At 40.6% G+C, this 15,887-nt stretch overlaps 1 protein-coding gene across 1 annotated transcript in view; it reads right to left on the reverse strand.

The window, feature by feature from the left end:
• THBS2 (thrombospondin 2) overlaps positions 1 to 15,887 on the reverse strand; it is a 105,407-nt gene that overhangs the window by 59,190 nt on the left and 30,330 nt on the right. Inside the window, exons 2-3 of the mRNA XM_063443191.1 lie at positions 6,169 to 6,240; positions 3,024 to 3,577 (exon numbers count right to left, since the gene is read on the reverse strand). Coding sequence (XP_063299261.1) covers positions 3,024 to 3,577; positions 6,169 to 6,235 — 621 coding nt within the window. The 5' untranslated portion in view covers positions 6,236 to 6,240. The remainder of the gene's footprint in view (positions 1 to 3,023; positions 3,578 to 6,168; positions 6,241 to 15,887) is intronic.

The following is a 15,887-nucleotide window of genomic DNA, read 5'->3' on the forward strand; positions in this document are numbered from 1 at the left end:
AAAGTAGAAAGAGTCCTGGTGCAAGAAATATTTGGGCCCACAAATCTCAAGGTTGTACAAAAGGCAGATCCCAATCTGTAGTGCAACTCCAATATAGCATTGACAGCTGGGGCTCTACCATTTTCCCATGCTTGCATGGTTGTATGTAGCACTGAGCTGTTTGTGTGTTTGAATGTAAGCATGTTTTTGTATGGATTATTCTTGCATGAATGGGGTGTGTTTGTATGTTGTGTTGGAGTTTGAATTCAAGCATGCATTTATGTGTACTGTTGGTTTTTGAATGTAGTGGTATGTTTATATATACTTTTGATGTTTAATACAGAGGTGTGTTTGTATGTGTTTGTATGTAGTGCAGTGGTGTATTTAGGATTTGTGCTCGGGCACCCCCCCACCCCCCATTTAAATTTTCCCCGCCCCTTACTGTCAAGGCCGCACTTTGACTGACAGACACACATTCACTGACAGACGCACACTCACTGACAGACGCATACACTCATTGACAGACACGCACTCTCATATACACTGACAAACAATGACATACACACACTCACTGATTTGACATGCTGATAGAAAGACACACACTATTACTTGGACACACACTGTCAGACTCACTCACTGACAGACGAACACACTCACTGACCGACGCACACACTCACTGACCGACACATACACACATTCACTCACAGACACACTCACATAGACACACACACTTACAGACAGACACACACACACACACACACATTCACTCATACACACACACACATTCACTCACAGACACACACACACACACATTCACCCACAGACACACACATACACATTTCTCCCAACACTCACAAATTATTTTTTTTAATTTTATTTTAAATCCACCCAGCCTCCTCCACATATAAATGGATTACTAACTAACCTGTGGTCCAGTGGGGCGGTTGCACTACTTAGTGATGCCGGGAGCCGAAATGTGACGTCATATTCTGGCTCGCGGCTTCATTATGCGGAGCGGAGGGAGCTGAGCAGGAAGAGCACATGTGAGCATGCTCCCTCGCTGCCCGCCCCGGGGGGGCTCAAAAGTGGCCAGCCAGCCGGCTCTTGAGCCCCCCCAGGACACGAGGCAAACAAGGGATCTGCCTGGGCGTTTGGAGGGTGGCTTTTTTTGCAGATGCCTTGTTTGCCTCGTGGAAGATACGTCCCGGATGTAGTGTTGATGTTTCGCTGCAGGAGTGTGTTTGTATGTAGTGTTGAAGTTTGTATGCAGTGTTGGTGTTAAATGCTGATATATATGCACATATACACGTACACTACTACACACACACTATAAAGCACACACATAGAGATACACCTACACACACTAAAACACATGCAGCTATAAAGACACCTATACACACACTGAGACACATGCAGATACAGACACACAGACTGACACAGATACAGATACAGACACACTGATACACATACAGACAAACAGATGCACACCTTAAGACACATGCAGATGCTCAGACACACAGGTACACACTGACACATATACAGATACACATACACATATACTGTTAGACATACTGACACACAGATACTGACATACATACTGACACACATATAAATACACACACAGTTACATATACTGACCGACATACTGACACACAGATACATACACTGATAGACATACTGACACACACACACACAGGCAAACATACTGACACACACACACACACACAGACATACTGACAAACACATTGATAGATTTACTGACACACACACACACACACTGGTATACTGACCCGCACACTGACAGGCATACTGACACACACAGACATACTGACTGACACACACACAGACATAGACACATACACATACATTGACAGACATACTGACAGTCATACTGACACACACTGATATGTACACTGATAGACATACTGATACACACACAGACAGGCATACTGACACACACAGATATGTACACTGATAGACATACTGACACACACACTGACAGACCTACTGACACACACATAGACACACACAGACATCCTGACTGACACACACAGATACACTGATACACACACTGAACGACATACAGACATACGCATAGACACACACAGAGACATACTGACACACATGTACAATTTACATTGTTTTAAGCCCACCCTCAAGTTTCCTACATTTTTCTGGAGGGTGGGTTCCCTGAGGTCCAGTGTGGTGTCTGAGGCTGATGTGAGGAGCCCCCTCTCCTCACTGCCTGCTCCTCCCTCCTGCGCTGCTTCTCTCTCTGTGGGAGGAAGTGACTTGCAGCTGTCACTTCCTCCCAGCCAGCTGCCGAAAAGCCTGCTAAAACAAGCCCACAGGGTGGCCCTAGGGGCATTGGCCACCCAGTGGGCCTTCTTAGTGGCTGAACCAGGGGGGCCATTGGGATAGAGGGGAAATAAATAGATCAGGGCTGTGGAACCCACGGGCCAGCTGCCTTGGGCCCCCCAGGAGTAACTAGGCCCGGGGCATTTTGCACAAGAGAGTTGGATGGATGATCTATTGGCATAAAAAAAATCCCCATGCAACACCATGGTGTTAGCCAAGTTTTTTGAGTGATATTGATTATGCAATTGGTGCAATCTTTAAAAAAAAAAAAAAAAAGCTGCATCTACTTTTTTTATTGGTCCTATATACACGGGCAGAGAATACTGGAAACTTGTAAGATCAACAAGAATTACTCTAGATCAAACCCTGTCTGTCTGTCAAAGTATTTAACCAGAAAAAGTACATTCAGATTACTCTGGTTTCCATGTACATCATGGGGTTGCTACTTTTACCCAACAGACAATGGATAATACTATTACCAATTTAATTTTACTCATTTTATATACAAATTCTACTGGCTAATGATGCATTAGCCCACTGAGCAATCTCACCAGTCTGTCTATCTATCTATCTATCTATCTATCTATATATTTATCATCTTTAAGGCATATATAAATAATATCCTATTTGCAAATTGTAATTGTTCTTAAAAATTAAAAAAAAATTAAAAAAAAAAGTTTGCTTACCCTAAAGTGGTTTTCTCGGATTGACCCCTTAACTATATACATCTTCTCAGCCTTTATATGCTCGAAGAATGGATCCTCCAGACGAAAGCTGTCAATGAGATCACAGCTAACATAGAGGTTGAAGCTTTCAGCTGTCACCTGAACTGTAATATTTTTCCACTGGGAGTCTGCCAGGTCCACATCTTCTAAGGATATAACATTCTGTGTTCCATCTACCCAATAAATCAGGTCCAGAGTATTGGCTCGTCCATTTGAAACAAGTTCAAATAGTCTATTGGAGATGCCTGGACCTTCCATAGCAATTATAGTCCCTCTGTTGTGTTTATCTTGTCTAAATTTGGCTGTTAATATAAAGCCTTCATTTTGCTGCATAAGTTCATTTATCTGCCTCATCTTTTCATCATTAACTGGAGGTATGTGATCAAAACGAAGAAATCTATATGCGGGGGAACCTGGTTCATGTCCTCGAAACATTTTGGCTCCTATTGTCTTCTTGTTTATATTACTGATTTCAATGAGATCAAAAGTATTTTCATCTTCCTTTTCTTCTTCATCTAAAAATACAGGAGACATTATATGATATGTTTCACAGGTTAATGTTAAAATACTGATTATATAGAAAGTTTAAATCGTGTATGTACTGAAATACAGCACTTTCTAAAACCAATATAAAATGGTTTGGAATTCTATTATAAACAGTTGTTAAATATAACTCAACAATTCCAGATTTATGAAGTCATGTGAAATTGCATTTAGCAGATTTGATTATAAACAAGCGGATAATTAAATTATAAATAAAACTGGCCATGTTTGAGAAAAAAAAAATTTTTTCTTAAAAACTTTTACACATACATAAATAATTGAGATATGTAATTTTCCCCTCGTTTAAGATGATATAACAGCTAATGAAATAAATCAAGTAGTGGTGACTTTTATATTGGTTTACATTTAAAGCAGAACGTTTTACTGCATTTGAAATATAATGCTCTAGAAATTTATCATTAACACTAGATTGAAATATAATATTGTAAGCTTGTGAGCAGAATTTTCAGACCTTGTGTACCGGTTTACTTAATTACCTAATGCTGAGGGATATGTTTACAAATTAATTTACTTAGAAACATAGAATGTGACGGCAGATAAGAACCATATCAGCCCATCTAGTCTGCCCAATTTTTTAAATACTTTCATTAGTCCCTGGCCTTATCTTATAGTTAGGATATCCTTATGCCTATCCCACGCATGCTTAAACTCCTTTACTGTGTTAACCCCTACCACTTCAGCTGGAAGGCTGTTTCATGCATCTACTACCCTCTCCGTAAAGTAATTCTTCCTGATATTATTTTTAAACCTTTGCCCCTTTAATTTAGGACTATGTCCTCTTGTTGTGGTAGTTATTCTTCTTTTAAATATAGTCTCCTCCTTTACTGTGTTGATTCCCTTTATGTTTTTAAATGTTTCTATCATATCCCCCCTGTCTCGACTTTCCTCCAAACTATACATGTAAAGTTCCTTTAACCTTTCCTTGTAAGTTTTATCCTGCAATCCATGAACCAGTTTAGTAGCCCTTCTCTGAACTCTCTCTAAGGTATCAATATCCTTCTGGAGATACGATCTCCAGTACTGCGTACAATACTCCAAGTGAGGTCTCACTAGTGTTCTGTACAATGATATTAGCACTTCTCTCTTTCTACTGCTAACACCTCTCCCTATACAACCAAGCATTCTGCTAGCATTTCCTGCTGCTCTATTACATTGTCTGCCTACCTTTAAGTCATCAGAAATAATCACCCTTAAATCCCTTTCCTTAGATGTTGAGGTTAGGACTCTATCAAATATTCTGTACTCTGCCCTTGGGTTTTTACGTCCACAATGCATCATCTTGCACTTATCCACGTTAAATGTCAGTTGCCACAACTCTGACCATTTTCTAGTTTACCTAAATCATTTGCCATTTGGCTTATCCCTCCTGGAACATCAACCCTGTTACATATCTTAATATCATCAGCAAAAATACATTCCTTACCATCAAAAGCAATAACACCAATAAAAACATTAACGAGAATGGGTTCAAGTACAGATCCCTGAGGTACCCCACTGGTGACATGCCCATGTTTCGAATATACTCCATTGACTACAACCCTCTGTTGCCTGTCATTCAGCCACTGCGTTACCCATTCAACAATATTGGAATCCAAACTAAAAGATTGCAGTTTATTGATAAGCCTTCTATGTGCAACAGTGTCAAAAGCCTTACTGAAATCTAGGTAAGCAATGTCTACTGCACCACCCTGATCTATTATTTTAGTTACCCAATCAAATAAATCAATAAGATTAGTTTGGCATGATCTCCCTGAAGTAAACCCATGTTGTGTCTGATCTTGAAATCAATGTGTTTTAGATGTTCAACAATCCTATCCTTTAACATGGTTTCCATTACTTTCCCCACTACTGAAGTAAGACTTACTGGTCTATAGTTGCCCGACTCCTCCCTACTACCATTCTTGTGAATGGGCACAACACACTTTAATGCTTGTAATGCTGGAAGATCATTGATGCTAGTTGTATTATAGTTCATACTAAGCTCTATAAATAATGCTACCACATAAAATAACAATGCCCAGCAAAGCATCCAGGCCTGCGGGAATCCATGGCCTATCTCAGTTCCCTTATGATTTTTAAAGCGGGAGCTCAATTGCCATGCTTAATTCGGTTATGTTAGAAGCATTTATCGTACATGTAGATTGATATGGAGCATTGGGGGGTGGGAAAGTGGTGGAAAACCTGAGGAATTCTCATACTTATTTGTTTGATTTTACCCCACTATGTGTCAGTGTGTGACAATGAGTTCGTGTCAGTGTGTCTTCTCATCCCAGGTCAAATCTTTAAACAAGTGTATGAGTCAAAAGTGGGTAGGTTGGCTTTGGGTGCCATGGAAACCTAAAGTTTTAATGGGAGAACGCGCCTCATGCTATGTTTCTTGATTCCCTGTCTCATTACCAAAAAGATATTGCTCATGAGATATCTAATTCTGGAAACCTGTCGTATACTGAAGCCCTTAACATTCCTGTAAAGTACAATAAGTTTAAACTTAAAACAGCAAATACTCTTTAATGCATAAATAACACTACTAGAAACCCATTACCTTGAGCATGGAGGGAGAAACAGAAAGACAGTAGGATGGGTAGCCACAATAGTGTTCTCTGTAGCATAACTCCTAAATGAGAAAAGAAAGATCAGAAAAGAATCAGCAGAATTGTTTTGTACAAGTAAATTCTTTGGCATGTAATCATGAATCATCATTTGGCATAATCACTCTATTCAAAATAATCCTTATATAGCATTAGTGAAGTAATGTATTGCATTATACAAGCACCAATATTATGCACACACAGGTAAATCATAAATTTGACAATCCTTAGTTCATTAAAATGATAATCCTTGCAACACATGAATCCTAACCCTATATTTGAGATGGCCAAAAAATGGTGACAACTTTCACAATAACCATGCACATCATGTGTGTCACGGTGCCCAGTCGGCACCGTGTGGCTGCACTTGATCAGTGAGCTCACACGGTGCCTGATCAGCACCGTGTGGAAGCGCCCGATCGTGAGGCCATGCTGCAGGAGGGAGAGGTTACTAATTAATCCACAGTGCCTCTCCCTCTGTGCGACATCTGGTGTAGCAGCCAGGTCCAACGTTATGGACGCCGGCCGCTTCAGTCCCAAGCTACTAAACAGCGCCGTCCCCAAAAACGTCAAAAGTGATGTAAACGTGAATGCAGCGTCACATTTTCGATGCACATGAACGTTTTGGGGTCATAGGTTCCATTTTAACCAATGAGCAGGCTCTGGAGGTTATTTAAACCCTACTTTGGTTATCCGAGGTGTGTTTGGTATATTGTTATCCTGGTTTTTGATCTTGGCTTGTTCTGACTATCTGTATTTCTGGTATCCCTGACCCTTTGACTTTGCCTTCTCATTTATGCTCCTGTCTGTGTCCCTGACTTTGGCTTGTTTCTGACTATTCTTTCTACATTAAATCTGGCCATTTGACTTAATTCTGCGTGTTGGGCCACAGCCCCATCCTTTTTTGTAAAATAAAATTAAGTTCACCCGTTCATTAGAAAGTCCCACTTGACAGAATATTTTTCATGAAAAATATTTAAGAAATGATTTGAAAGAAAAAAAAAGTGCATAAATGGGCATATCAGTGCAAATCAGGGCCAATCAAACACGCCTCCTTCTACATGCAACCCCTGTGCAATTTGGGAGATACAGGAATCTGATTGAATTTGGATTTTAAGTCACATTGCTCTAAAGCATACCCTGTTGCTAAGAGGATAGAAACTAAAGAGATGGGCTGACAAAAGGGAAACTTTACATTGGGTCATCAATTGCCCCCTGTGGTGCCCTAGACTAGCATCAAGCATGGGGTGGAGGAAGTGATACATGTTATAAAAAATTGTCTGTGTAACCTACTGAAAAAGAAGATCTTTGAATACTTGAGAGCTAGTCTCCCCTAAAGTACCCTGGATGTAGCTTCTCCTTCTACACCAGCAGAAGGGCGCTCCCTTGCGGCCCGCCTACACTTTGAGCTAGTCGGCCACCTCTTGCTCCCACCCAGGACGTGAGGCAAACAAGGCGTTTTTTGCCACCTCCCTGAAAGTACCGCCCTAGGCAAATGCCATGTTTGCCTCACAACAAATACAGCCCTGTATATAAATATAGATTATTTTACTGCTCAACCTTTTTTCCCCTTATTGGTCACTTCTCACTTAATTTGTGAACACAATCAACATGCGTGGCTGTAGTGATCAAACATCTTGTTTTACCATCGATTATCTCTTATTTTGGAGCTAACAAGCATGCTCAGTTATATGTCTGGAGAAAAAGAATTTACTACCGATCATCCAAAATTCAGAGGAATGGCAGTTTGTCCAAAACCAAATGCACAAGTCTACTATCCTCTAATCAGCAAGACAGTAGTGGCAATAGTAACTAATACGCAGAAGAACAATGTAAGTAAACACCTATTTTCTGCAGGTAAAACATAAATAATGACTCAAATGTCTATGGAGGCTTGCCTATTTGCCAAAAGTTGACATGTTTTGTCTTTGGCGGTATTCAACAATGTTATCCCTGCGAAGGCCATGCAGATATTTAGCCGTTTTTCTTTTAATAATGTTTAAGCCATTGTTGGACTCTACAGCTTTAACCCAGCCTGCTCTATAAATTATACTTTGAGAGACTTGTACTCATTAGCATCTGCGTTTTTATTTGCCTCTTTTCTGGTCTAGCAGTTAGGCCCTTGGTCAGGTTTCTGCTTATTTTTCCTTTAGAACAATTTTCTTTTCCTGCAGACTCTGCTTTCCTGTTACTCTGTGGGTATAATTGAGATGAAGTGTGAAGTACAAATTTAAAACTGAAATTCTTTGAAAGAAAATGTACCACATTGTGTGAGAAGCTGGTGTCCTTAATGTCATTTCTTTTAATATGAGCATTTCTTTATTTAAATGTCTGTTCTAAAACTGTCCTTTAAATATTTAACTTTCATAAAAAATTGTCATCAGTCCTTCTAAAATTCTTTGCTATATCAATTATACTATTCTGACATATTCTTCCCTCAAAATGTTTCAGGAAACAGATGTGGATGCAAATGTTTTTGGTCTTCATGGTGTGTTGTAAATGTACTATACAGCTGCTCATTAATTCCAGGTTGGTATATGCTTGTTGTAACTATATTTGTGCATATACGTGAGGAAAGGTACCTTTATGTATTTTTTTAGACTTTCAGGTATTAATACCTTTCTAAAAGATTATTCTATGGCATACTAACAGAGTATCCCAGAACATAATTCACATTTGGGTAAATATTCCAACTAATGACAATGCCCTGTCCTTTTCTGTGATTGACTATATTGGTTTTAATCACTGATCTGGAATAGGTCCCTAATTAACCATATTGCTATTTTCTATGTTTCGATCAAATGTTTCTTAATGTATGCTTGTCTCAGGATCTTCATCTTATTACAATAATTCCCTTGTGTTCTGGGTCTGTAGTACTGGAGACTTATGATACTGTCATTGGCGTCACGCCTCAACTTAAAGGAATATCAAATCCCACAAACAGAGGTTCTACATAGACGTATCCAAGGTGAGGATTATAGAAATAAGGATAAATGGAATAACAAGTCAGGTCAGGATACCAGAATTATACCAAGTCAAATACAATCAGAGGTCAATATCAAAATATATCAAGAGAGACTTACTATGAGCACTAACATGTATCAAGGCAGAAACCACGATAGGACAAGTAATAAGGGCCCAAACTAGCATTATATAGGCCAACAATGTTTCTGATTGGTCCGCGTCATCTCTGAGAGTCCAAATGTTTGATAATGGGGTCACCTGGATGATGTGGTCAATTTAAGGGCAGACGTGACATCACAACATTTGAATTTATTCAAGCGATCAGCATCTAATATATTGTGGGGAAGAGCACTTTGGCCTGGGGAACCAGCAGAGGAAGCTGTTCGCCTGGCCAAATGGTAAGTATTCTCTGTTCAAGCCCTGTGGAGTATTCGGGCCGTGCAAACAGAGGAACGCAAAGCGTTTGGCTTCTGCATCCCGATGAGTGGAGCATTGCGGGCTGTGACAGATACCTATACTGAAAAAAAAAATGTACATTCATTTTCTTTTATGAGTTTTGGCTCTGGCAATTCTCAGGTCTATAATATTGTAATACAATGTCAAGTTCTGATATATAGTAATTAAGACTGGTAATCTATTTAATAGATTGCATTATGGACTTAAATGCACACTCCCTTTAAAGCACTTTAGCTTCCAGAAGTGCTTTTTCATATTTTGCAAAAAGTGCAGATTGCTATAAAAATTGACACTTTTATAAATTAACCTTGTTAATTAACCTTGGCTGTGAATCGATTAATTCCTGGTTTCTTAACTCAATGGAGGCAAGCAATTACTCAGAGCACCTGCCTGCAAATATTTTTTTTTATAAACTAAACTGGTAAGTCTGTAGTTGCACAGTCACAGAAAGTCTAGGCTGGGTTAGAAGGGGAAGTATTGCAAAAGGTTTCAGTCAAGATATCTTAAGCTTTTGCAAGCTGTTTTTAGAAACACTCCAATTTAAAATAATGCATAATTAAATGGAGATATATTTACTAAACAGTGGTGTTTTTATTTATTTTACATTTGGTTTGTGGAGTGTCCCTTTAAACTGTATTTCACAGTTCACTGTAGTAGTTTTGTTTTAAGGAGTGTTTGAGTGTCATTCCCTGTTTTTAAATTTTCAAACCATTATTAAGCAGTTTTACAAAAATAGGATTCTCACAGATTTGAGGCTCATTTGAGGCTCAGATGATGCAGACATTTCACTTCCATATTAACTGTCCAACCCGCTGGGCAAACACATCTTCAGTTCTTTAAGCCATGAACTGCTCTCTTATGCTCAGTGATTTGGTCAAACTGCTCAAAAATATTTTTAACATTTAAAATGAATGTCTGCTATGAACACTGCACTTTAATTTAGTAAAGAGTAACTGAATATTTTATATTCTGTGTATAACTTTTTCTTTCATTGTATTACTTTTTGATATGGTTTAATATGCTTTGGTATGTTTTTTAGGGTCATTAAAGTGAAAACTTTCTCTTTTTTTCTCTCTTTCTTTCTCCATTAATATGTAGAGGCATGACGGGGGCTGCCTATGGAATGTTAAATTCAATTTATGGCACAGGGGATGGACCTCGGATACTTGACTTGCCAAATTATGATTACTGTGTCAGGGGAACAGACCTATCCCCAGTTGCTTATTTTAATATCCACACCACACACCATATTGTTTAATGTTTGGGGCAGTTGTGAGTCTCGGTGAGTGCTGATTGGACTTTACTCTTTATGAGCAATCTTTTTCTTGAACTTGGTTTTACAAATCTTGCTTACTGCTTTGGGATTTCTGCACTTAGTTTTATTAAAGGACCACTCTAGGCACACAGACCACTTCAGCTTAATGAAGTGGTCTGGGTGCCAGGTCCTTCTAGGGTTAACCCATTTTTTCATAAACATAGCAGTTTCAGAGAAACTGCTATGTTTATGAATGGGTTAAGCCTTCCCCCTATGTCCTCTAGTGGCTGTCTCATTGACAGCCGCTAGAGGCGCTTGCGTGCTTCTCACTGTGATTTTCACAGTGAGAGCACGCCAGCGTCCATAGGAAAGCATTGTGAATGCTTTCCTATGTGACCGGCTGAATGCGCGCGCAGCTCTTGCCGCGCGTGCGCATTCAGCCGACGGGGAGGAGAAGAGGAGGATCGGAGGAGGAGAGCAGGAGGAGATCTCTCCGCCCAGCGCTGGAAAAAGGTAAGTTTTTACCCCTTTCCCCTTTCCAGAGCCGGGCGGAAAGTATGCTTTCCTGGGACTAGAGTGGTCCTTTAAGGGGTTTAATCACTGTAGTCATGACTGTGTAGATTTTAAAATCAGGTTTTGCTGTTTAAGAAAGAAGATTAACCCCTTAAGGACCAAACTTCTGGAATAAAAGGGAATCATAACATGTCACACATGTCATGTGTCCTTAAGGGGTTAAAGCAAACTATGTTTGAAAGAATTTGATTTTCCTTTTAGTTTTAAAAATAATTAATGTAAACACAAAAATGCAAAATATAAGTGGAAAGAACTTTCTTGAATAATGTATTTTTGTTTGAGAATTGCATTTTTATATTGATTTAACAGATAGATCAGGTGTCTTATTTAAGTCTAAATCACATTCTAATAATAGCCTTCTCACTAAGTTATCACTTGCCTGGTTTAACGTATGTTCAGTAACATTCACATATTTTGTTGAGTGTCACATTTGATTGCATATTAGAAATATGGCTAAGTCAAAAGAATGATCCACAAAGAGAAGACATCATTGTCCTTCACAAACAAGGTACAGGATACAAAAAGATAGTGAAGGCACTGAATGTTTTTAGAAACACCATTGGAAGCATAGTTTGCAAGTTGAAGGAACAGTGGTTACACTACCTGGACGGGGCAGAAAAATGATTGCAACCAGATTTCTGAGAAGGCAGGTTGTGAAAAACCCTTGAGTAATTGCAAAAGATCTGCAGCAAGACTTGGTGGCAACAGGCACTGAGTTTTCAGTGAGCACAGTAAGGTGCGTACTAAGCATAGAATGTTTCCATGCCAGAACTCCAAAATGTACACAATACTGACCCACAAGTCAGCTGCAATATGCTCTAAATTATATTAATAAGCTACAGACAGACGGGATTCTGTTCTTTGGAGCAATGAAACAAAACTTGAACTTTTTTGCCCAATAGATCAGCGGTATGTCGGGAAGAAGAAGAATGAAGCATATGCTGAAAAGAACACTATGCCAACAATTAAACATGGTGGTGGCTTGGTAATGTTATAAGGCTGCTTTGCATTCTCTGGCACTGGAAACCTGCAACATGCACAAGGCAAGATGGATTCATTGATGTATCAGGAAATCCTAGGAGAAGACATCATGCTGTCTGTGAGGAAGCAGAAGCTTGGGCGTCCTTGAACCTTCCAACAAGACAATGATCTTAAGCATACCTCTGTTAGAGACCAGGAACCAGACAAGAGACAGGATGTAAAATGCAAAGCACCTTAATTAATAGTAAATAGAACAATGTTAAAAATAGTCAATACACAAAGTCCAGGAGGCAAGCTGGGGTCAGGAACCAAAACGGGTAGTCAGGCGAATTGGAATAAGGAGAACAGAGATCAGTGAATTAAGAAACCAGAAGGGAAGTCAGCCAAACCAGGTAAACACAGGAATCAATTTTGGAAACTGAAAAAAATGCAATGACAAGGAGGTAGGTACTAAGACTTGTGACTTAAAGAGCTTGTACTGAGTAGCAAAAGGGGCTAGTTGATAGCCACCAGGTGAGTAACCATGACAACAGTAATGAAAGGAGTTGATCATTAAAACAGCTGAACAGCCCAGACACAGTGTAAGAAAGGGCTGCTGTTTTATAAAGCAGAGAAACCCTGACAACCTCAAATACCATCAAGGCTTGGTTGCAGAAGAAGTCCTGGAAAATTCTACAGTGGCCACCATGGTCACCTGACTTGAACCCCATAGAAAATCTCTGGTGGGATTTGAAGAAGGCAGCTGTAGCATGCAAACCTACAAATATTACTGAACTGGGTTCATTGCTCATGAGAAACTGGCTAAGATTCCTCAGGAATACTGCCAGAAGCTGATGTCTAGCTATGCATCTCATTTGTAGAAGATCATAACAGCAAAAGTGTGTTCTACTTAGTATTAAAGATGCTTGCGATGAAGTGGTTGAATAATTTTGAAACTTGAGAAGTCATTAAAAATTGGATTTGGGGAAACCATCTGAAGCATTCATTGTGTTGATCTACTTTAATTGATTTTGTTTGATTTGTTCATTGCAAACAACTGGAAGTCTGTAAATTTAAATTAACTTGATTTTCAATGTGGGTTGAATAATTTTGATTACATCTGTATATATATTATGTCACACTATACAAATGCAGCATCCTCTGTCAATCTCAAATTTGACATAATCCATTGAATTGGGCAATTCACGTAAGATTTTGTTCTCAAAAAAGGTTATTAATTTGTACTTATTCTTCAAACCAAGGGTTGCCAGCCCTCCAAAACCACTAGCCAGTGCACTATTTTAGTTTTTGGAATAATGATTTATGCATTCCTCCTGTGTTACTATCCCCTGTTGATAGCCCTCCTGACCCCCTCACCAGCCCTCTTGTCATGCCTCGTATGGCTGACCACTATGAGAAATGCAACCCACAGTTGTTTTAGTGACATGCATTGGCCAATAGTTCATACCATATGGCAAACAAGGCTTTATTTACTTGCCTTTAATGTTCATTAATGGAAGCTTCTTCCTTAATGGTTATGTAAGCAGACATGTTTAAATAAAAATAAAAAAATGCAAGTTACATTGGGGGAAATAGGATTTGATTTGATGCACCATTACCTTTTGTAATTATGCAGGTGGGCAGCACATTTTAGCCAAGTTGGTCACATAAACATAATAACCCAGTCTGCAGGTTGAAATTATTATAAACATCCTCACTGTCATTACAGCCCAGGTGCCATTTGTTTGCTATGATTCTTTAAAAAGACAGACCTAAATGATATGTGTTAGTTTGACTGTTAAGACTTATACCCAAGAAAATCTACAGCAGAATGACACTGCTGTAGAATTAAAGTCTCTATTCCCCTCTAGATTTGCCATTGAGTGTTTTTTCTGTGTCCTGATTGAGTTCCAATTTATCTCCATCCCAGTAGAGAACAGGGGACCGGGTATGTCTTCTGCTAATGCTATTAATCTCAGCAAGTGAAGCAGGCTTTAAACCAGCATCAATAAGTTTGAAGGAGAATATTAAGAAAAACAAAATCCTATATTTATATAGACATATTTAAGCTGCTTGAAAAATGTATATACTTTCTTGCATAATGAGAGCTGTGGATGGAACTGGACCACACATGTATCAGTGACTAAAATCAGAGCTAAAATAAATGTCAACTATGTTTCATGCACCATGTGTGAATTTTTTTGTTAACAGGATAATAAACTCAATGTGTCACTAATAAATTAACTAAACATTTTGGGACACCACGTAACTTTTGTATTACCATTTGTTATTCAAGCAGGTCTAATTTTCCAGTCTAGAGAATTAAAGGGACACTGTAGGCACTTTAATTATTTTACCTAATTGTCTCATTTTATTTAATCATTATTATGCCCGGCAGAGGCGGCTCTAGACTTTATGAGGCCTTAGGCGAAACGCAAACATGAGGCCCCACTAACAAAAAAAAGTGTCACATATACACATTGATGCACTGTCTACCTGTGTATGTGCCTGAGAGTGTGTCTGACAAAGAGTATCCTTGTGTGTGTGAATGTATGTCTCTGAACATGTTTGCGTTTTTGTCTGAGACCCTATGTGTATGGGGTAGCTGCTTGAAGTGTGTTGTGTGTATGGGGGGGGGGGGAGAGGCGGGTGATGGTGAGAGGGGGGTGATGGTGTGGGGGTGATGGTGAGAGGGGGGTTGATGGTGAGAGGGAGAGGGAGAGGGGGGGTGATGGTGAGAGGGAGAGGGGGGGTGATGGTGAGAGGGAGGGGGGGTGATGGTGAGAGGGAGGGGGGGTGATGGTGAGAGGGAGGGGGGTGATGGTGAGAGGGGGTGATGGTGAGAGGGAGGGGGTGATGGTGAGAGGGAGAGGGGGGTGATGGCGAGAGGGAGAGGGGGGGTGATGGCGAGAGGGAGAGGGGGGTGATGGCGAGAGGGAGAGGGGGGTGATGGTGAGAGGGGGGGTGATGGTGAGAGGGGGGGGTGATGGTGAGAGGGGGGGTGATGGTGAGAGGGGGGGTGATGGTGAGAGGGGGGGTGATGGTGAGGGGGGGGTGATGGTGAGAGGGAGGGGGGTGATGGTGAGAGGGAGGGGGGGTGATGGTGAGAGGGAGGGGGGGGTGATGGTGAGAGGGAGGGGGGGTGATGTGAGAGTGAGAGGGGGGTGATGCTGAGGGTGGTGGGGGGTGATGCTGAGGGTGGTGGGGGGTGATGCTGAGGGTGGTGGGGTGATGGTGAGGGGGTGAGGGGGGTGATGGTGAGGCTGAGGGTGGTGGGGGTGAGGCTGAGGGGGATGATGCTGAGGGGGGGGTGGGGGGCGAGGCTGAGGGGGGCTGGGGGTGAGGCTGAGGGGGGCTGGGGGTGAGACTGAGGGGGGCTGGGGGTGAGACTGAGGGGGGTGATGCTGAGGGTGGTGGTGAGGGTGGTGGGGGCCAGGGGTGGTGGGGGGTGATGGTGAGGGTGGT

This window comes from Pelobates fuscus, chromosome 2 (assembly GCF_036172605.1).
Source record: "Pelobates fuscus isolate aPelFus1 chromosome 2, aPelFus1.pri, whole genome shotgun sequence".
Lineage (NCBI taxonomy): Eukaryota > Metazoa > Chordata > Amphibia > Anura > Pelobatidae > Pelobates > Pelobates fuscus.